The sequence below is a fragment of the Lithobates pipiens genome, unplaced genomic scaffold (genome assembly GCF_037356315.1).
Source record: "Lithobates pipiens isolate NorthernLeopardFrog02 unplaced genomic scaffold, aLitPip1_a1.2 Scaffold_3, whole genome shotgun sequence".
In the NCBI taxonomy this organism is placed as follows: Eukaryota; Metazoa; Chordata; class Amphibia; order Anura; family Ranidae; genus Lithobates; species Lithobates pipiens.
Window position 1 is genome coordinate 8823850 of NW_027507790.1, and position 23876 is coordinate 8847725.

At 41.2% G+C, this 23876-nt stretch overlaps 1 protein-coding gene across 1 annotated transcript; it reads right to left on the reverse strand.

Annotated features, from left to right (window-relative positions):
- Window positions 1-646: 646 nt before the first annotated feature.
- Window positions 647-23424, reverse strand: NEFH (neurofilament heavy chain). Its single transcript, XM_077461229.1, has 4 exons — window positions 22416-23424; window positions 17243-17442; window positions 14719-14843; window positions 647-4979 (listed from the first exon to the last, which is right to left on the reverse strand). Exons 1-4 carry the CDS (start codon window positions 23188-23190, stop codon window positions 2507-2509), a joined length of 3573 nt encoding a protein of 1190 aa, XP_077317355.1. The 5' UTR covers window positions 23191-23424; the 3' UTR covers window positions 647-2506.
- Between the last annotated feature and the right edge of the window lie 452 nt (window positions 23425-23876).

The window sequence follows — 23876 nt, forward strand, 5'->3', positions numbered from 1 at the left end:
ATTTTTTACATTACTTTCTTCTCTCCACTTTTTGTCTTTTTCTTACCTTTTTTGACTACGGAACACTTCCCTACTGTGTTTGGGAAGAGGTGATTGGAGGTGTAATGTAATTTTAACACACATTCAGTACTAGGGTGACAACACATTTCCTTCGAAACGGTACAGTTAGTCGGCATTGTCATTCTAAGACAAGCGTGTTACTGGCAAGATCATCAAGTAAAAATAAAGGAATAAAGTCCTGAAGAAAGAAATCTAATGCAACCACCACATCTAAGAACTGTTAAGCTTCAATATCCATAACAGTTCTTGGTGGTAAAAGACTTGAAATTTAAATGATAGATAACACGTATTTATTATCTATAAATTCAGCTACAGCTGTTTGTCTTGGACAGTATTCCTATCCTTAAAAAAAAAATCCAGTCTCTTTAGTTTCTTTTTATGTTCTTACACTTTTGTGACTTGCTAGTAGTTACAATATTAGAATGTGTCTCTTGAACTGAGCCAAGGATTTATACATTAGTTGAAGTCGTTGTATACATAAACAATTGTAACAAAACTCATAGAAACCTGGTAAAGTCAAGTCTGATTTTCTCTAACGCAGATAACCATTCCATCTACATTTACTATTAAGAACTCACATCTCTAATGTGTTTGAAAGAATTTTATTAATACATAACTATATATTGCACAAATTGAAAAGCAAGTTTTTCAGGGCTGGATTAGTGCATCATTAACTACGCAGACTGAAACTCTAGCATACATCATAACCCATTTCATAACATCGTTCCTGGTCTTTCTTGTTCCTGTTCTTTCAACTTGCTTCCTATGGCATTGACCTGAGCTGAATTGACTGCTAATTAATTTTCCAGCATGTGACATTTATGCAGCGTTTTTTAATACATATAGATAATAATTTAGAAGTATAATAGACCATTGAGTTCCAGGTGAAATCGTTCATACTGGAAGTTCTGCTGCAGTGCATTTATCAGATAGGACAGAAAGCGCATATGCCTTTGATGTGACTGTCTGCTTCAAGACTGGTTCTGTATATGGCTGTTTGATCAATTCCGTGTTACATCCCTGATTTTTTTCGTTACATTCATTATTATGCTTAGAAGGCATCTTCGACTAGAAGAACCTTCTGGTTTGTGGGTCTATAGGTGTTTGTTCCAGTTTTTTTTTTCATCTGGATCTTCATATAGGAAGACTTTGATTGATAATACCCAAGCATACATGGCTTTCCTACTTTGGATAATTACTATAAGTGAAGGCTTCACAAAACCCAGTCCTTTTCCCTAACCATGTCTCACATAATTTATGTTTGCCAATTTGGCATTTGTATCAATGATCTCATTTTTTAAATAACTTGTGATTATGGTCATTTATTTTATCTTTACTTTAGAAATTCACTTTAGAAACAATGAGAATGTGGGCATCTCTCTGTCATCTGTATATATTAAACATAGCCTGGTTACATGATTCATTGAAATGCTGAAAAACTGTTTTTTTTCAAAAGTTTATCAGAAATGTAAACACTACAGCAGCTTATGCAGCTGATTCGATTTGAATATATATGCTATGCCAGAATATAAAACAGTAGAATGTAGGGATCATTGTACTCTACTGCTGCTGCTGATTATTAAAGGTCTTAGAAGATTTCACAAGACTCATGGCACCACTTGAAGTGTCTTTACAATGAGTACCATATAATTAATCAAGGTGGAAATTTTCCAGTAACTTTTTTAAGTGTTTGAAATAATTAAATGTTTCAGAACTTTTGACTACCATAGGATCATACATGTATGTATGTCTAGGAGATTTTTCATTTTATCTGTGTGGAGATCTGCATCAATAATTAGAGTTTCTATGTGCCCTGCAGACCACCACAAAATAACAACTGATCTGAAGGTAACTTCTAAGGCTATGCATGGCAACATTTTTGTGAAGTATTCTCACACTGATCCTACACATTCCATACTGTAACTCACCTTCCAATTGACTCCTCCTGTGACTGCTCTTTATCCAAAATCAATCCTCCTATATCAATTATTTCTTTAGCCTTTCCTTTTCCACTTTTATATGTTAGTGCCAAAATGTCCCCAAGGTTTTTCATGAATCACAAAATTATACCTACATCCTATAGTCATAGCTATCATTGCAAGTGGAATAGATAATGCAATATCATATTGCCATTGCCCCCCTTTTGTCACCCTTGTTATATATCCCATAAGCAAATTCTACGTGATTGGTAGCACATAAGTGTTGCGGTTTCTTAAGAATAGGTTTCAACCACTGAACTAGAGCACCCTACAGAGCTAATGTTGCTCCTGGTCACTCTAGTGTGTGGCTTGCTTATTGTTCATTCTGCTTATCAGAAATACAGTGGGGTTCACCAAGTCAAGGCATAGTCTCTGAGGTTGACAGTTCCAGAGTATGGTTCTTGGATCTCTAGTGACCTCTTTGGTGGATCCAACCATCTGCTTGGTCTAGTCTTTATTAGGTTAGTTTATTTTGCACCTTTCTTCCCTCCCTGAGTTGACGCACTCTCTACTTGGTCTGTACCAGAAGACTTCTCACTTTTCTCTATCTTAATTGTTATACCTTGTTCTTTTTCAGATTTTTTTGTTGAATCACTTGTCTTTGGTGACTTTTCTGTTTTTTGTGATTTATCTTCTACTTTAGATGAACCTTTTTCTTCTGTTTTAACTGACAGTTTACTTTCTTCTTTAGCTGGCTGCTTTTCTTCTACCTTTGCAGGCTTTTTATCATCTACTTTAGCTGCCTTTGCATCTTTTTCCTCTACTTTAGTAAGTTTCTTTTCTTCCTCCTTAACTGGCTTCTTTTCATCTTTCTTTGCTTGCTGCTTTTCCTCTTCTTTTTCCGTTTTTTTTCCCTCTACTTTAGCTGGTTTCTTTTCTTCCACCTTGGCTGTTTTTTTCTCCTCTACCTTGCCTGCTTTCTTTTCATCTTCTTTAGTTGGCTCCTTTCCCTCTGTTTTGGTTGGTTTCTTCTCTTCTGCTTTAGGTGTCTTTTTTTCATCCTCCTTAGCTGGTTGCTTTTCCTCTACCTTGGCTGGTTTCTTCTCATCTGCTTTAGCTGGCTTCTTTTCCTCCTCCTTAACTGGTTGCTTTTCCTCTACTTTAGCTGGTTTCTTCTCTGCTGCCTTATCTGGCTTCTTTCCATCTTCCTTAACTGGTTGTTCTTCCTCAACTTTAGCTGGCTTCTTCTCTTTTCCATCCTCCTTAATTGGTTGTTTTTCTTCTACTTTAGCTGGCTTCTTCTCTTCTGCTTTAGCTGGCTTCTTTTCATCCTCCTTAACTGGTTGCTTTACCTCTGCCTTAGCTGGTTTCTTTTCTTCATCAATAACTGCCTGCTTTTGCTCAACCTTAATTGGTTTCTTTTCTTCCTTCTTAACTGGTTCCTTTTCTTCAGCTTTAGTGGATTTCTTATCATCTGCACTTTCCCCCGCTTTGTCTGGCTTTTTCTCCTCTGCCTTAGCTGGCTTCTTTTCTTCTTTTGTAGGTGGTTTTTCCTCTCCCTTAGCTGGTTGCATTTCCTGTGTCTTAACTGGTTTCTTTTCCTCTGCCTTACTTGGCTTTTTGTCTTCTTCCACAGTGATTTGTTTTTCTTCCACCTTTGCTGGTTTCTTCTCTTCTGCTGCTGTTTTTTTCTCTCCTTCTTTGGTGGGTGGCCTTTCTTCTGCTTTCGCTGTTTTTTTCTCTTCCTCCTTGATGGGTGTTTTTTCATCTGCTTTTGCTGGTTTCTTTTCCTCTACTACAGATGGCTTTTTCTGTTCTTCCTTAGAAGGATGTTTTACCTTCTCTTCAGCTGGTTTCCCATTCTCTTCCTTGGCTGGTTTCTTTTTTTCTTCCTTTGCAGGTTCCTTTTCCTCCAACTTAGATAGTTTCTTATCCTCTGCCTTATCTGACTTTTTTTCTTCTTCTTTGGTAGGTTTCTTTTCCTCTGCTTTTGCTAGTGTCTTTTCTGGCTTCTTTTGTTCATCCACCTCTGCACTCTTAGTCGGTTTCTTGTCTAGTTCCTCTTCCTTAGCTGGTTTCTTTTCTTTCTCTGTTAAAGGCTTCTTTTCTTCCTCCTTAGTTGTTTCTTTGTCTTCTATCTTGGTAGCATTTGTATCCTCTTCTTGAATTGATTTTTTGTCTTTTGTCTTCTCATCTTCCTTTACAGTTTTCTTTTCATCATCCTTGGGAAGCTTCTCTTTTTCTGTGTCCTCTGCACGGCCTCTGTCATCTTTCTTAGTAGGTTTCTTCTTTTTGTCCTTGGTGTCTGACTCGTTTTCCTCTTTTTTGCTGGCAATTTTTTCCTCATTTTTAGAAGGCTCTTCTTTTTTTGCTGGCTCAGATTTCTCTTCTTTCTTTGAAGGTTGTTTAGCTATATCATTTGGTTCCTCTTTCACTTTTTTCTGCACTGATTGTCCATTCTCACTCTTTCCTGATTTCCCCTTGTCTTCCTTTTTTGAGTCTTTATCATTTGTTTCTTTATCTTTTGCTATTACTTCAGGTTCCTTTACCTTGCTTGGTTCCTTGATTCCAGGTTTCTCAATTTTTTCATTTTCTTCCCCACCTTCAGTTGATTCACTCTCTCTATCCTCTGTCCCCTCTGTTGATTTATTATCTTCATGCTCTCCTTCTTTCTCATCTTCTACTTCATCTATTTCTGTTGTTTCATCCTCCCCCTCCTTCTCTGATAGCTCCTCGGGTGTCTTCTCACCTGTTGCTGATTCCTTTTCAGGAGATGTAATTATTTCTTCTTCTTCTGTTACCTCTTCAGTGACGTGCGTTTCCTCTGTCTGCTTCTCTACAATTACAGTTTCTTTATCTGATTTCTCAACAATCTTAATTTTTTCTTCTTTTTTCACTTTAATATGCTTTGGTGTACTTGGGATTCTTGGAGTTCTGTCGTCAAATGGAAAATGATCGAAACTTGTTCCAATGCGACATTCTTCTCCTTCCAGTAGTTTTCTAGAGAAAAAAATAGCAAACATGCTTTGTGATATTGTCATGCATCGGAGATACTATAATACAGACAGAACAGTTAAGCAAAATGTATAATCTCAACAATAAAAATCATTGTATGCTCTATCGCAAGACGTGAATCTTACCCCTGCTCAACGCGGCAAAATTGTGCATCCCGAGACACTGGGGCTCCCCTCAAGTACCAACCATCCCAGAATGGTTCAGGCAAATTAACAGAATAGCTGAAATGGAGGAACTTATTCACATCTCCCGGGACTCCCCAGCCAAATTCTCAAAAACATGGGCATGTTGGACGCACTTCTGTACAACCGATAGGTATCTGACGCTGATGACCCCTTCCTGACTTCTACACTCATGCTGATCTCAACAGATTGACACCACTTTGTCTTCCCAAACGTTTCCCCCCCTCTTTCTTTTTTTCTCCCCCCACCTCTAAGGACTTGGATCTCCCAACCCCGACTAGGGGAAGTGATTGGGAAACCACATGTCATTGATACAGCTGCGTTTCTCCCGGGCATTCAACGCCGCCCGCACCTAATCAGACCCACCCTAACGCACTCCCACACCACACCCACATGATTCTCGGCGGAGACTGAGGAGATAAACATCTACCCACGACCCAACTCATACTTCCCCCCCCTCCATCCCCCTCTTTTTTCCACCCCCCGTGTACCCCCCCTCCTCACCCCCCCCCTTTTTTTTATTTTTTTATTTCTTCTTCCTCTCTTTTTCAGTGCCTATTAAGGACCCGCCTGCAAACCAGTTACTGCTGGAGCCCTCGCAAAAGAGGGCACAGTCAGTAACATCTGACCCCGTAATTACTGATTTCCCATGCAAACACACCACAACATATACCTACCACCTGGGACTCCCTTTTCAACAGCAGTTCCAAGAGCCAGATCAGGAAAATGCTTAACAACTTTGAGCTTCATAAACAGACACTTTAAAGTTTAGGTTTTATTCTCTTCTCCGCCTGACGGAGTAACGAGACACCATGTGCGCACTGTTCCGTTTACACTAGCGACTTTTCAATAAAATTTGTTTGGAAAAAAAAAAAAATCATTGTATGCTTATATTTAGTAGTATATTGTCTGGAAAGTTCCACTAAGAATCTTATCACTGTATCAATTTACATTTAGTTTAAAGGAATTTTACACTTTCAAATATTTAAGTTTTTGGTTTTCACTAGGTATTAGTGTAATTATATTCCGTGTCATCTGTTTGCCTTACCTTGTAATAATGGGCTCACATGGTGTGGCTGTACAAGTCCTCTATGTCCCCATGTCTGACTGCTACATCAGGCTGGGCATTAATAGCAGCAATTTTGCTGGACTATAGCCTTCTGGTAGTGCCTCTGCTTTGTGCATCAGGCTATGAGCAGAAGGGGGACAAGGAACACCTCAAAGGGTTCTAGAGGATCAATTGTTTTTTACGACAACCTAAATCAATGTCCATGAAAATGTCATCCTCCTTTGAGAGTGATGTGGCCGGTCAGAGCCATCAGGGGGGACTGGTGTTGCAGCAGCGCTGGACACTTCAGTCCCTATATTTATTACTCAGGAGGTTTTTTCTTCTACTGTTTTAAGTTTGTAACAGAAGATTGATGCTAACTATGTTCACTTCCCATAGTGGGTCCAAGCGTAGCAGATCCCCATCTATTGCTCAGGACCCTCATATTGAGGAGCAAGGGGCAGGGGATCATGAAGTTCTTTCAAAGGATCAGGAACACGCTGATGTCTCTTCTTCCGAGGATCCTAGTATGGAGGGAGCAATCTCACAAGAAAGACTGTTGGTACACTCCCTTACTAAGTTGGTTCGCTCAACTTTTTTGCTGCCGGTAGTGCAGTCTATTGATGAGCCCACCTCTGGCTTGGGATCACTAAAGCCTCCCCAATCTGGGGATGCCTTTCCTATCCATTCATGGCTAAAAAAACTGATGTATTCCCTTGGTTGTTTTGAGGAGAAAAATAATCTTTTTGGTTGCCATATCCTCTGCCAGAGGAATTGGTGGCTCTGTCTTGTAAAGTGCCATATTTGATTATTCATAAGGATAAGTTGGTATTGCGGCCTTATCCTCAATTCCTACCAAAGGTAGTGACAGGTTTTCATTTAACTTCCCTGGTGGTATGATTATGTTGGATTTTAGGTGCTGAAAGCGGTACAATTATTTTGAATGGAAATTTGGCGTTTTATATTGTAGTCCTGTAATTCTTATGCCGCGTACACACGTAGCGGACTATACGGCAGACTTAGTCTGACGGACTTCCCGCCGGACTGTCCGCCGGACTTTCCGAACGAGCTACTTACCCACACATGGCACTTTTTCAGCGGACTAATACGGCGTACTAAGTCCGCCGGACTATCCGCCGTACTTTTGAAATGAACGGACTCGCCCACACACGCGGAGGAAAGTCCACTCATTTTGAGCGCGTCTCCAGGTAGCCAGCGACGCCTCCTTCGCTGGCCCCGTCACCTGGTATGGACTTAAAGGGGAATCCCTACGCCGAAAAATCGGCGTGGGGGTCCCCCCCTAGGTCCATATTAGACCCTTGTCCGAGCACGCTACCCGGCCGGCCAGGAAAGGGGGTGGGGACGAGCGAGCGCCCCCCTCCTGAGCCGTACCAGGCCGTGTGCCCTCAACTTGGGGGGTGCATTGTGGAAAGGGGGGCCGCGCGGCCCCCCCACCCCAAAGCACCTTGTCCCCATGTTGATGAAGACAAGGGCCTCTTCCCGACAACCCTGGCCATTGGTTGTCGGGGTCTGCGGGCGGGGGGCTTATCGGAATACGGCCCCCCACCCTATGTGATGACCCCTGAATTCAGAAGAAGAGGGCAGCGGTCGAAGAAGAAAGCCGGGCTCCTCTGCTAGTAAAAGATCTAGCAGAAGATATCGGAGGAGTCCGGCGAGAAGACCCCCGAAGACGGACAGAAGACCCCCGGAGCTGTGCGATAAACTATTTTAACCCTTGTGTGTTGTGTTTTATTTTTGTTTTTTTTCACAGGTGAATGGGTAGGGGTACATTGTACCCCATATTCATTCACATTCACATAGGGTGGGGGGCCGGTATCCGGGGGCCCCCTTATTAAAGGGGGCTCCCGGATTCCGATAAGCCCCCCGCCCGCAGACCCCGACAACCAACAGCCAGGGTTGTCGGGAAGAGGCCCTTGTCCTCATCAACATGGGGGCAAGGTGCTTTGAGGTGGGGGGGGCGCTCGCTCGTCCCCCCTTTCCTGGCCGGCCGGGTAGCATGCTCGGATAAGGGTCTGATGTGGACCTGGGGGGGGACCCCCACGCCGTTTTTTTTCGCCATTCCACGAGCAGGCGCAATTTTGAAGCATGACATGTTGGGTATCAATTTACTCGGCGTAACATTATCTTTCACAATATAAAAAAAAATTGGGCTAACTTTACTGTTGTCTTATTTTTTAATTAAATAAATTATTTTTCCCCAGAAAAGTGCGCTTGTAAGTCCGCTGCGCAAATACGGTGTGACAGACAGTATTGCAACGACCAGCATTTTATTCCCTAGGGTGTTAGAATAAAAAATATATATAACATTTATGGGTTCTAAGTAAAGGGAAGGAGATGGGCGGGCAGTGGAAAGAGGCAGGGGAAGCTCCATTAGCATTGCTGGTTGTCATACCAACGGCCACCACAAGAGGGTGCCAGATTCCAGAGGGAAGCATAGGTCTCAAAGCCACGGCCTCAATTACCGGCCGGCTGTGGCACGGCCCAACGCGAACACGCCAGGGGGGGGGTGTGCACAGAGACAGGATACCCCCGTGCGTCGCAGCTCTCGCAGGGAACAGAGCTCGGCACTGTCACAGACCGAGTGAGACACGGCGGCTCGCAGATCACAGCGGGGAGACATCGCTGGATCCAGGGGACAAGGTAAGTAACCCCCTCCATGGATCCAGCGATGCGATCCCGAGTCTGGCTCGGGAATACCGCTTATGGTAATGAAATCTTACCCCGAGCCAGACTCGGGAATACCGCCAGGGAGGCTACACCAGGATATTGTTCTGCCTTCCTTTTTCCCAGAGCCTCGATCTAGGGAAGAGAAGTCACTACATTCCCTTAATGTAGTGAGAACGGTCAATGTCTATTTAAAGGAGACCGCTCAGATTCACAAAACAGATGTTTTGTTTGTACTGCCAGAAGGTCCTAAAAGAGGACAGGCAGCATCAAAATCTACTATTTCCAAATGGATTCATCAAATGATTGTTCAAGCTTATGGTCTAAAGAAGATAATTCCTCCTTTTCATGTTAAAGTGCACTCCACCAGGGCTGTTAGTGCCTCTTGGGTAGTGCATCACCAGATCTCCATGGCTCAGATCCGCAAGGCCGCAACTTGGTCTTCAGTCCATACATTTACTAGATTCTATCAAATCGATGTACAAGGTCATGAGGATATTGCCTTTGGGCGCAGTGTACTGCAGGCTGCAGTATAAGTCCTCTAGTCTCTTAATGCCCTACTTTTTTTGTTGTGTCTCCCTCCCTTCAGTTGCCATTGCTATGGGACATCCCACATAGTAACTACTATGGCTCTGTGTCCCCTGATGTATGAAAAGAAAACAGTATTTTTACAAACAGCTTACCTGTAAAATCCTTTTCTTTGAAGTACATCAGGGGACACAGAGGCCCCTCCCTTCTTTGGTATACACGTGTATTGCTCGACTACAAAACTGAGGTACTCACAGTAGTGAAAGGGGTTATATAGGTAGTGCACTTTTTGTCTTAGGGCGTCCCAGTGTCCATCACCTGAAGGTGGCCTATAACCCACATAGTAACTACTATGGCTCTGTGTCTCCTGATGTACTTCAAAGAAAAGGATTTTACAGGTAAGCTGTTTTTAAAAATCCTGTTTTCTGACACCAGAATGTGAAGATTTACTATACTATACTGTCTGTACAGGCCAGAAAATTACACAATGAAAACGACAAGATTAACATACATCTTATGCAGATGAAAAACACAAGGTAGGAAGGTTTATATTGCCTTTAACTTGTTTAAAATTGTCCAAAGCTGATTATCTGAATTTTTGTGCGGCTCCTAAGATTTAATACAAATTAGGCTTACAGTGATACTAAACATATATTCTTTAATTTACATTTTCCCTTCTATTTCTGTATGTGGCACTGTATTTATCTAAATATTTTTTTCCGAATCAATATACAGATGTCACATGACCCAGATCTTTCTCAGCCTGTCTGCAGGGAAACATAAGCAGGATGACCTTCTGGTCCTCTGCTACTGGTCACATGTAAAAAAAAAAAAAGAAAAAGACAAAAAAAAAACAACCTTTGGAATACAAAGTAAAAATAAATAATTAATATCAATAAACTGTTTTAAATTGTTATACAAATATAAATGTTGAAATAAAGTCTTAATTATTATTTAGCAATAACATGGTGTGGGCAGATTTCTGGCAGTCACAGGCTGTGCCACGCCCCTCCAGCCTGTGTTTTAGAATAAGAGGAAGGTTAAGCCTCCATTATTCTACATGTAATAACCTGCCCCTATTGTGTTTAGCTGGTTAGTGGACATGGAAGAGGAGGGAGAAAGTGTGCTGTCATTTATCCCTGTGTATACACCTACATGTGTGACTCTATAGTCACATGGGCTGCTCAAATGTGATAGGGAAATGCTCAGCATAGAAACTCACTGAAAGCTGAGCATGTGCAGAGCTGCTAACTGTATTGCGGCACTGGGGACTTGAACAGAAGAGGGAGACAGAGAACAACAGGATAAACCAGGTTTTTTTTACAGAATACAGAAAACAAATCTCATAGTGACTGAGTATTCACAGCATATAATACACCATTTATTGATAGTTTTTTTTTAATGATGTGGGTTTGGTGACGCTTTAAAGCAGTGGTTCTCAACTCCTGCCCTCAGGACCCACTAACAGGCCAGATTTTAAGTATTACCTTGTGGAGATGCAGACTAGAATACTGCAATCACGGAGCTGCAAATGATATCACCTGTGATGTATTTCAATCTTGCAAACCTGGCCTGTTAGTGGGCCCTGAGGACAGGAGTTGAGAACCACTGCTTTAAAGTATAAATGTACCAAAATAAACAAGTAACGAGTTGTTGCTGGGGTGGGTTCAGCCAGCTCCAGGCTTTTTATTTGTTAAAAAAAAGTGCATTTTGGACGTACCTTGCCTCCTTTGACTTCTTTTATGTGTAAACAATTCGAAGAGAAGGCAAAAATACATTGTGTAGTATAATCAAGAAACAGATAAATTGAGGTTATGCAAAAGCAGTTGACCCTGTGTCTCATATTAGTAATAATACTAGGTAGAATTTATGTAAATGGTTTAAGAACTGATAAGAGAAGGCAAAGCATAGTTGTATATAAAGTTATATTTAATATGGGCTGAGAGCCGGTTCACACAGGGGCGACTCGTCAGGCGACTTAGCCACCTGACAAGTCGCGTCCTGTTCTGTGCAATGGAACCGTTCTAATTGGAGCGACTCAAGTCGCTCCGACTTAGAAAAAGGTTCTTGTACGACTTTTGGGGTGACTTGCATTGACTTCTATACAGAAGTCATTTTGCAAGCCACCGCTAAAGTCGGATTCCGGTCGCCTGAGGCAGTCGCGCTGCAAGTCGTGCTGCCTCAGTGTGAACCGGGTCTAACAGTAGCAGTTCATTATGTGTTTCATAGTTAAGTATCAGGTGGATGGAATAAAAAGCAATGTGACCAACAACTGTTTTAGAGGATGTAAAGCTTTGTGCACGCTGAAACATATACGGTGGGTTACCCTGGAATAAAATGATGCTGGATTAAAATTTACCATTTTATTTACACAGTGCATGGGTAAAGGTATAAAGGTATATGCAAACAAAAAACCCTATGAAGCAATGTTAAAGTGGTTGTAAGACCACTTTAACCTACAGGTAAGCCTAGATTAAGGCTTATATGTAGATGCAAGAAATATCTCCTTAACCTACACAGTTAAGGAGATATTTCCCTAAAAACCAATGGCGCAGGCGCACTGAGCGTGCCCTTAGTGAAGGCGGTCATGCCGTCACTGACGACTACCGCACGCATGCGCCGGACAACGTCATCGCTGCTCCGGCCAGGACTCTAGCAAAAGTTAAACCATACTCACAATTTCGCAGGTTAAACAGAAAATGTCATGGTAATACTAAGTCAACAAAAAACGACCATACTTTATGACATGAACTCAAAAAGTAATGGTAACCATGGGCCGAGCATTACCTTTCCAACAAACTTTCCCTTTTTGAGTCTCCCCTTGTTTCCGCCCCCTACCCTTGTCTGAGCACCATTCCTTTTAGAGAATACATAACCAAGTAGCATTTTGTGGTGTTAAGTAATTTGTTTGTGATACCAAGAAATGCAGTGAAATAGATCCCCTGCAGCCATCAACAATAGACCCCCCCACAACAATAGACACCACCAAAAACAATAGATCCCCCCATAACAATAGACCTTCAGCAGCAACAACAGATCTCCCAGCAGCCAGGATCAATAGACTTTTCCTTCAACAGCAGATCCCTTCCAGCAACATTTGACCCTGCAGCAACATAAGACCCCCCTGCCCCAGCAACATAGATTCCCCTCCAGTAACACTACACCCCCCCCCCCCAGCGACAATAGATCCCACAGCATACAGCATCAATAGACCCTCCACCACCCCTTGCCATTACATACATTCCGTGCTGGGGATGCCAGAATTCTGTTCCCCCGTGCTCCCGCTGGAAAAAAAAGCCCTGATCCTATAGCAAAAGAGAAGAATTAGAAGAGAGGATGGAATGCCCATTAAACATAACCCCTCATTCTTGTTCCTAGACATCCTGGACACCCTTTACTATCCCCTTTTTCTATTCACTTTCTTCCTATAATTCTAAAAGTCTTATTTAAATGCTGTCCAAATAATTACATTTCAGTATGCATTTGCTGGGTCTACAGAAAAGATTCTAACAAAAAGCTATTCAGTGTCAAAAAGTCCGTACAGCAAAGATCTCGGAAGATTGGGAACATGTGAGAAAAACTGGGAGGAGGGCTCACAAAAATAAGTGTAACAGTACTTAAAATGAACTCTGCTCAAACAATATAATCACATAAGTCATTTACTTAAAGCGGGAGTAAACCCATTGACATTTTTTTTTTTTCTGACCTGCAAGGGAAAAGTCATAATGAGCTAGTATGCACCACATACTAGCTCATTATGAAATACTTACCTTAGAACAAGGCCCGACATCTCGCCTGAACCCCGCCGAGGGAGCTGACATGTTCCCTCGGCGTGTCTTCCGGCTATTGAGTGGTCGGAGCCGCGATATCTTCACTCCCGCTCGTGCGTGCAGGAGATTTCTTTCCGGCAGGGTCTGGCATCTGCCGGACTTTCAGCTGAGAAGCCCCTGTGCGCCCCTGACTGCAGCGGCGCATTGCGAGGGGAATATCTCCTAAACCATACAGGTTTAGGAGATATTTTTTTTACCTACAGGTAAGCCTTATTATAGGCTTACCTGTAGGTTAAACTTATAAAAAAAGACTTTACTACCGCTTTAAAAACAGAAGTACTGTAAACGCATTGTTGTGTGTGTAAATTTTAGCTTAGAGGCTAAGGAGAGACTGACAACGATGAAAAAAGAGGCAAGTTCTACCTGCTGGCTCAATATTACAAATAAAAATAAAGCAAACGCAAAATAGTCATAAGCAATTTTTCTATATGTACCTATCTAAAAAAGGAAACACATTTTCAGAAATAATATTTTGTAGTCCTAAACATATTAAACACTTAAAGAAAATATATAGAAAATCACTATGCATTCCCTTTAAATAGAAACAAAACTTTTGAAGCTACACAAAACAAAAAAGGTGTGCAGAGGGCAAAGGACTAGCTACCAGTATTGCCTGTATTCTCCCAGCAGCTTATCTTTCCAAATTACTGAATTACATGCCTTGTCATATACTGTGTCCCTGTGTGGAGGTGGTCACAGTGGTAGAAGCAGGGTTTTGCTTCCTCATGTCAGGGCCTCCAGTAAGGAGAACAGTGAGCAGCACAGTAGTGTCATCACCGAATATCACTCTGAATCTTCTAAGATTAAAGCGGTTGTAAACCGCTAGACATTCTTTTATTTTTTGTACCTGCAAGGTAACATCATAAATATAATCAAATTGTATGTCCACTTGGATGGTGGGGCTTGAATTTGGCTCAGGGGTGGAATGCATACGGTGGCATCGCGCATGCGCAGTCCAGCGGGTAGCCAACTGTGATGGGTCACCATATGTGACGAAACAGCAGCATCCTTAACTCTTGGTGTTATCGACGGGGAGAGAGTTCCTGCCTGCCAGTTATACATTTACAAAGAGCAGCCAGAGCTTTGCGGTCATGTGACCGCATAGAGAAAAGGTATTTACATATGGTAAAATGTGTGCAGGGCAATAGGAAACAACATTTTAAAGTTAGCTTTATGATAAGCCTTTCCTTCTAATTAAAGTAATTACTATTAATCTAATAATCCACCTCCTTTTGTGTATAATATGTATTTCCCTAATGGAATTTCATGAAAAAATATCTGAAGTGGCTCAACTAAAAATCTATTTAGGTATAAAAGTTACATTTGAGCATCAACAATTATTTAGAATGACAACATTGAACATATAATATCTTCAGCAACAGATGCAAGAGGTTTTTTTACTGAAAGTATATTAATAACATTTAGTTCTACCTAGGTTCTCCCTTTTATACCTGTAGGCTGCAATCTCTATATCTAAGGCCATCTTAACATTCAGTAAATCTTGATATTCCCGAATCTGTGCAGCCATTTCCCATTTAGTGTTTCTTAGCTCGTTTTCCAGTTGTTGCAGAGTGTCCTGTTGTAAACAAAAAAAATAGGATCATCAGAATATTTCTTTAAATAACACACAAAGGGGTTTCATCATGTTACCAAAACAAAGTACAATTTCTGATTATATGAGATAGATAGATACAGTTCCTTGAAAAAGTATTCATACCACTTTAGGTGGACGGCCAGGTCTTGGTAGGTTTGCAGTTATGCCATACTCTTTCCATTTTTGGATGATGGATTGAACTGTGCTCTGTGAGATGCTTGGGATATTTTTTTATAACCTAAATCTGCTTTAAACTTCTCCACAACTTTATCCCTGACCTGTCTGGTGTGTTCCTTGGCCTTCATGATACTGTTTGTTCACTATGGTTATCTAACAAACCTCTGAGGGCTTCACAGAACAGCTGTATTTATACTGATATTAAATTTACACAAAGGTAGGCTCTATTTACTAATTTTGGTGACTTCTAAAAACAATTGGTTCCACTCAATTTTAGTTACGGCTATCAGAGTAAAGGGGGCGATGAATACAAAGACACACCACACCACACAAATTTATAAAAAAATTGAAAACCATTTATCATGTTCCTTCCACTCCACAATTATGTGCCACTTTGTGTTGGTCTATCACATAAAATCCCAATAAAATACATTTACGTTTTTGGTTGTAACATGAAAAAATGTGGGAAATTTCAAGGGGTATGAATACTTTTTCAAGGCACTGTACATATCTTCACAGTGTAGGGATTTTCCTTTGTTATTTCTATTTGACTGTGTAGGATGATATGCATTATTCAACTTATTATAGCAAAACTATAATATATTTCTTTCTATCACTTTCTTAACAGCCCCGAATTTGCAATGAATTAAAGTTTGCCACGATCCAAAACCAAAAATGTAATAAATTGCAGCTTACCAATCATGATGGTGAAGCTGTATTGTGGTGTAGATTGCTGTATGTGGCTAAATGTGGTGGCTGTATTAGTTGTCTTTTTAACCTCCTTAGCGGTATTCCCGAGTCTGGCTCGGGGCAGATTTTTAGTACCAAAAGCGGTAACCCTAGAGCCACACTGGGGATCACATTGCAGGATCCAAGCAAAGTTACTTATCTTGTCCCTAGGATCCTGCAATGTCTCCACGCTGTCTGTGCGAGCCGTGTCCTCTGCCAGATCTATCACACAGCTGAGCTCTGTTCCCTGCGAAAGTTGCGAGGCATTGGCACGGAGCCTGGCACCAAATTCAAAAAGTTGAAAACACACAATACATACAGTACACTGTAATCTTTTTTTTTTTACCTTTTGGGACAAAGGTTTTAGATAAATAAAAGCTGATCATTTTAAACACCCCTGCCAGTGTTAAAGCGGAAGTAAACCCATCCATAAAGCAGTTTCATTTCCGGGGCATGCCGAAAATGTAACACTCCCATTGGTTGTGCTCTCGATCAAACTGTTAAACCATCCAATGGCTTATGTCATGACTGATCCCATGTGCAGCATCATGCTAGTTTTATATTAAACAGAGGCAAAGATGGCAGCTTCCTTGGCTGAAAACGATAGGGGGGTTTACTTACACTTTAAATGGTCTGTCTCATTCCTGTAACTCCAAGAGAGCTTTCCTTTTCAAAAACCACAGACTTGCTATCTAGAGCACCAAATGAAAATGGAAGAAAGAAAGCCTAAAAAAGAAAACTAAGGCTGGTCATACACAGTTCAAATCTCATCCAGTTCAGCAGGAACCGGACAAAATTTGAACCGTTAATGGGCAGACTGAATGTGCCAAGTTGATCGATTAATCACCTTGGGTACAACCAGCCTGCTGGATTCTCTTGTGATAATTCCTAGTACCTGCTGTAGCCGCTAGCAACAATCACGATTTTCCACGCCCCCCCCCCGCAGTGAGAAGATAATTGCTGATTCCCCTGTCAGCACTGTATGGGGGAATTGTGTATGGCCATACATATATTTTACGTATTAGGCATACAGCTAGCACATGTAAGAATTGGTAAGTTGCAATATAATGTTTTATTTTGGGTTCAATACTTCTTATAAGTGTCAGAAAGACCCATAGTTTAGGCAAAACCAATTTCAGGTCAGCTCCTGTTCTAGATATCATATATCAGATGCCAAACCAACCTGTGTTTTGTATGTACAGTATGCAGCAAAACTCAATGAAGTTCCCTAACAGTATATTTGAAACATAATTTACTCAATAAAATGACATACTGACATATGTTTTAACATTTGGGGCTGCATGTCCAAATTATATTTTGTTACAGTCTTGTCAAATTCTATAGGTACTGACTTCTAGAAAAATACATAATTCTTATAATGAAAATGCAGATGGTTGGTTATTGCATTCAAATCAATTTCTAAAGTGCATTTGTGTATAACCATGGCTTAAAAAAGCACAAACTAGAAGTTCTACCTGATAAGATGCCACTTCTGCCTGGTGACGATCCTCTAGATCCATACATTGGCGCTCCAGGGATTGTTGGGATCCTTTGAGAATTTCCAACTGAGTGATCTGACTCTGTAGCTGGTGGCGATAATTGGTGATCTCTTCATTAGCAGAACGGATGGCGTGAGTATTGACGTGGGAAGCCTCATTTAGTTTGTCCAGGTTCACTGTAAATCATTTATTAGTAAATCACTGTAAATACTGTATTATGAAATAAACAAATACAAAATAAATAGATTATATATATATAAATTTGCCATCTACTAGTTATGCTAGTTGCTTATAAATAGTGTAAGAAAATGTGAAAAACATAATTTTGGCAATACCAATATGGTAATAGCTGATCTGTAAACTGTATACTATTAAAGGCAATTTGTTATATCTGTTCAGTAAGTGCAAAAATCTGTTGATCGTGCCAGTAATCCAGTGCTGTCTTGTGTATTCTTCTGTTTTTATGTCAAACAAGGTTGTCAGGAAGTCCGCTAAGACTACACATCAAGTTTCTCTAATGTTATAGACCAGGGGTCTCCAAACTTTCTAAAGAAGGGGCTAGTTTATTGTCTTTCATCTTTGATGTCAGTGGGCAGAATTGTACCCAATTGTCGGGGCACAATTCCTCCCAATGACACCATCATTATTGTCATTGGGCCCAATTGTTGGTGTCATTAGGAGGAATTGTGCCCCATCGTTGGTGTCAGTGGGAGAAATTGTGCCCCATCGTTAGCGTCATTGGGAGGAATTGTAACCCATTGTTGGTGCCCATGGGCCCAATTGTTGGTGTCATTGGGAGGAATTGTGCCCCATCATTAGTGTCATTGGGCCCAATTGTTGGTGTAATTGTGAGAAATTCTGCCCCATCATTGGTGTCATTGGTGCACAATTGTTGGTATCATTGCGAGGAATTGTGCCCGATCATTGGGCCCAAATGGTGTCATTGCGAGGAATTGTGCCCCATCATTGGTGTCATTGGGCCCAATTGTTGGTGTAATTGCAAGGAATTGTGCCCCATTGTTGGTGTCAGTAGAAGGAATTGTGCCCCTCCTTTGGGGTCAGTGGATATAATGGTGCCCCAAGGGCCAAATAAAAGCAAGTAAAGGGTCACATCTGGCCCCCGGGCCACAGTTTGGAAACCACTGTTATAGACAAAGTTAAACATAAATTATTCTGTAGTTTTGTTCAAGACTGACAACACTGTTCCTAAATAGATACAGTACAGGGAGTAAACATTGTCATGGTAGAGCAGGAAGTGTGATATTGGCAGGATCACCAGATGAAAATAAAGGGAAAAAGAAAAACAAATGTAGCCACCACAGCTAAAGCCTCGTGTACACTGCTGCTGGTAAACGGACGTTCAGAGGTAGTTGGCTGCTTTTTTTCAGCTGCCCCTGAACTCATTCAATGTTATCTTATGTGTACATGTACACAGGTTCATTTAATTTCGTTTTCAGGCAGTTGCATTTAGAGGCTTTTCTTTGAAGGCAAAGAAATTAGTTCAGACGCTGATGCTTCAGATGCCAAATGCGGCTAAACGCGGTACCGGCGTCTAGCCGTGTTCTTGTTTAGAAGCGTTTTTAAAGGTGCCCTGTTTTTTTTACATTACAAAACTTAAAAATGATTGCAAGTGATAAAAAAAAACACAACAATGCTTCATAGCCCATTTATATACCCCTGATAAGCCCGTGATCCAATCCAATACACCACTAGCATTGCTGTTAGCCAAAGTAGAATTGAAATTTGACCTATATGTTGTTAGATTTGAACCAGATGACCCCACCATTGAGCTTGAACCCCAACTTGATCAAACATAGTTACATGAAATTTAATATCTGTCTTTTTTAATTTCCTCACACTGTTTATAATGGGATCCATAGTAAAAGCACTGAAATTGAGGTAGATACAAGTACACTGCTGCTCTCTCAGCTGCTGCTACTCATTCTGGTCTATAGATAGTTAAATATTGTTCTTTTTGCTTTGGGAGGGTCTTATGATGTTATCTTAAATAAACGCTCCTAGACGCAAACGCGGCTAAACACAACTAAATGCGGCATGCAAACGCGACCAAACGGGCGTTTTAAAAAGCCGTTTTCAAGCTGTCAAAAAAATCGATCAGAAGAGGTTGCCTCAGCGTCCCGTGTACATTAGGCCGAAAGCCTGATAAGTTGAAAATCTGAAAAATGTGTTCTAGGGTTTAGACACACTTAAATATATCTGATGGATTGTCACATATGTTATATGGGGTGACACAATGATCAATTCATGGAGTACATATAGCCACAAAAATAATGCCCTGTTTCAGTTGAAAGAACAGGTTATATGGTTTTTAAGGTTCCATTAAGCTGTGCTTCATCTAGGTTTGTGTTCCATCTCCCCACTGCCATCTTTATAGGTTTTCTGCTAGTTACCAGCCTACGTTTTCGTGCTTTTGATGGTAATCATGTCATGATCATTATTATTAAAATATCAAAAGAAAAAAAAAATAAGGTAAGGCACCTAATAATACCATACAGCACCAATGAGGAATTTAAATTAAAAATACATCAGTTCCATAAAGGTACCGGTAATAGCAGTGGTTAAACTTGCAGGGGTAGGTGGAGTCAGGAGAGGAAAGAAACCCATTAATGCCAAATAAGAGCTGCATAGGGCAGCTATGGTTATTGTTACACCCTTGGGAAATATTGCTGAATCACATCTGCTGTCTGCGTCAGCAAAAAGGGATGTAACAAAATACCCTCAAATTGGCTGTACCCCCTCCCATCCCTTCCGATCTATCAGTTTTTTTTTCCATTAAACATTTATAATATACTTGAAAGGAAACTCCATTTTATACCATGCCATTTTCAATCCAAGTGCCAAGAAGACCACTTTAAAATGCATTTTCTTTAGCTAAATGAAGATATAACATACATTTTTACATCATCCCTTTGGAATTGGTATCATCAGTCTTCAAACTCAGTCCTCCTATGCCGCACCCAATATCCTAACGCACACCAAAATAACAGGTTCTTAAACAATACAATTCCACAGAAACCATAAAGTAACACTAAACCGGTTTTAAAAATAAATCTATTGCAGTATTTATAACTCAAAAGGCACTTTCTATTGCTCTCAGCCTCCTCCAAATCTCCAGATTCCTTTTTTTTTTATTTCTTTGCTGCTCTGTCCCGACTTCCTGTTACAGCTACATTTGTTCTCCATTGTCTCACTGTCTGTAGGAATGTAGTCACCTTCTCTTGCTGGCTCGGGAGATAGACTAGGGACAATTTTTTAGCTATAAAGCCATTAAGTAGCAGATCTGTACGGATTATTTTTGGATAAACATGTCATTTAGTATCTCTTTAAAGGGGTTGTAAACCCTTGTGTTTATTCACCTTAATGCATCCTATGCATATGAAAAAACACCTGCCAGTCACCAGCCCCCCAGCCCCCCGTTTTACTTACCTGAGCTCCTTCATCTCCTCAGCGGGGACGCGCTGTCCATCTCTCCACGGGGTCCCGGCTCTTGATTGGATAGCTTGATCTCAGCGAAGCCATTGGCTCCTGCTGCTGTCAATCAAATCCAATGGTGCGGGAGCTGGGGGCGGGGCCGAGTCCGGCATTCGTCTCTGTGGACGCAAATGCTGGACTCGGGAGCGCACCCGCAAGGTAACCCCCTCGGGAAAGCACTTCTCCTAGGGCAGTGATGGCGAACCTTGGCACCCCAGATGTTTTGGAACTACATTTCCCATGATGCTCAACTACACTACAGAGTACATCATGGGAAATTTAGTTCCAAAACATCTGGGGTGCCAAGGTTTGCCATCGCTGTCCTAGGGGGTTATCTGATGCTGGGAGGAACCGCGAGAGCCACCAGGGGACCCCTGAAGAGGCCACTCTGTGCAAATGAGCTGCACAGTGGGGGGTAAGTATGATATGTTTATTTAAAAAAAAAAAATGATCCTTTACAATCACTTTAAGGGCTCTTCCTTTTTTGCTTTGAAGCTCCACACAACATCATACAATAGAGGCCTGACCACCATCCATGTGCTACACTGATTTTAAAATGCTGTCAGCAATCAACATATTTAACTTTTTTTCTAGATTTGTGCTAAATGCTTGTTCCTTTTCCCTAATAAGATGGTTACACTCTTTTTGATTTGAGAAAGTCTGTCCTGTGAAATGTCTGAATATATGTAAGCTCTGCCTCTGCTAGTGGAATGACGCAGAACTTCAATGACCTGAATGAGATTGCTGAAAAGATGCTAGATTGTGGATTAGTATGGCATTTTAGTACTATAGCAATGTAATTCAACTGGTATATGCTGTTCTAGTCTCTTGAGAGCATATTCACAGAGCTAAAATGAACAGGCAAGCCAAAGAAGAATTCCGATGCAGTGTATTTGCCCAATGTATTACCGTTCTGACAAGTGCCAGGGCACATGACTGAATGATGCTGTGACGCTGCACTGCAGAACTGCTTCCTATGACTATAATCAGCATCCCAAGGTAAATCTCACTGCTATACTTGTATACATTTTAATTTTTTTTCAATTTTTTTGTCTACCATAACTCTAGAAATAACAGTTAATCAGTTTTATCTCATCCTACTGTTATTAGCAGAATTTCCTGTGCAGGTCTGCTAGATGAACAACACTTGCATCAATTACAGGATTTGCCTTTTCTCTTAGTGACGCAAGATTAGCACCTTCCTATTGCTGCAAAGGAGAAGATTAAGGGGAGGGGCAGGCACGGATATAGAACCTAACCATGACTCAGGAATTTCATCTGCAAAAAAGTAACCTCTTCATAGCCTGAAGACATAAACCCATTCTCAGTATGCATTTGAGTTCATCACTGCTAAAGTATGTTTTTTACATCACAAGTAGTGTAGGTCATTGAGACAAAAGTAAATGTGAAATAATCTGTACAATGCAGTTTTTCCACACATTTTCTAGGAACTATGTTGGAAGTTTTAAGCTGAATCAGAAGACAGAAGTAAATAAAATATCAAGAGAAGACAACATGCAGGTTTTATATCTAGTGAAAGGTCTATCTCCAAGCTATTGAATTATGAGAGATACAGGAGATAGCCAAATAGAGGTTAGTGTCTGCAATTTACAAGATTGCTAATGCTATGTTTTGTCTTCTGCCCCATCTCACTCACCTTTGAACCATTCACCAGTCTGCACGTTGTTTCTTCCTATATGGCCTTCTAGTTGAGCTCTGATCTCTTTCAGGGCAGCTGCCAGGTCCAGACCAGGCAGCTCCCCCAGTTGCTGAGTTGTGTATTGGCTACCTTGTATCTGGTTAAGAAGGTCTTCAACATCCTCCTGGTGACCTTTGCCCAGGTGGGTGATCTCATCTTGCAAAGCTTGTACCTTTCTTCCAATCTGCTCACTCTCTAGGCTGCACTCCTGCAGGTACTGCCTCAGTACCCTCTCTGCAGACAAAGTTTCTTCCTTCAGTCTTTCTTCATCTTGTGCTTTCATTCTTAGCATCTCAATATCCTCACTTATGCGATCTTTTTCCAGCTGTTCTTGACTATTTTCGGAGTTGATTTTCAGGAGCTGGTTACGCATGTCTCGGATCTCTCTTTCGTATAACTGCCCAATGGCAGAGATACCAGCCTGCTGCTTTCTAAGTTCATTTGCTTCTTGTGTTAAGCTGTGATTTTGTTCTTCCAGTCTCCGCACTTTATCTATATAGCCAGCAAACCTGTCATTCAGCCCCTGCAAGGCCTCTTTTTCATCCCTTGGCCCATTTGAGGGTTCAGGACTTTCACTGTAGGAAAAGCCACTTCGTCGACTCCGAGTCTGGGACTGGAAGCTGCTACTGCCACTGTGGGCGAGGGAGACAGAGCTAGAGCGAAGATAGGTATCTCTAGGGGGTCTGCGATAAGTGATGGGACCCATGGAGCGTTCCAGGCCGAAGCTGAGCATGATGAGGTTATGGAAACAGAGAAGTCAAAGGAAAATATAAAAAAGTCAAGAGAGTAATCTGATGAAACAAATATGCAGTGATTATAAAATGAGAGAAAACCAAGAGGATAGGAGTTCAGAGATGAAGATAACTGAGCATGCACTGGATGAAAAAAGCTGCACAGATGAAAGGATCACTCCAGGATCTAATGCACACACACAGTGAGGGAGATGCAGGGCACTGCGGCAGATAGAGGACAGCATCAGCTTTTATACTGCAGCAAACTTCTCAACTCAGCAAAGCAGAGACACCACCCCTGCATCACACTCATCTTACACGCTGACTCTAAGCGAGCACAGCATCCCACATTCACATCACAGGACCAGCTCTGGATAGATACAGCCCTGTGCATAAAGGGATGTACACATGGAAGAAAGGATTGCTGTATGTTACATATAATCATAAGATGTTATTTCATTATTTTATAATTATATATGATTGTCTTCCATATTAAGAACAGGAAAGAAAAAAATAAAACTATGCTAAAAACTGATTATACAAACAACTGGGCTATTCAAACATTTCATTGTTCTTTACATTATTTAAGAAGCCTAAAATTGTTTTAATGAAAAGACAAAACCACTTAAAGTCATCAGTTTGAATGACTTGCTGGTCAATACCGTGTTGTAGCCTCCCCAGCATTCTC

Bases quoted from the DNA above. Each gene is read 5' to 3' on its own strand.
- NEFH (XM_077461229.1), bottom strand. From the start codon at position 23,190: ATGCTCAGCTTCGGCCTGGAACGCTCCATGGGTCCCATCACTTATCGC. The intron at 14,844-17,242 runs GTAGAACTTCTA...TGTTTACAACAG, and splicing joins CAGAAGTGGCATCTTATCAG to GACACTCTGCAACAACTGGA. The intron at 4,980-14,718 runs GTATAAAAGGGA...TTTTTTCTCTAG, and splicing joins ATAGAGATTGCAGCCTACAG to AAAACTACTGGAAGGAGAAG.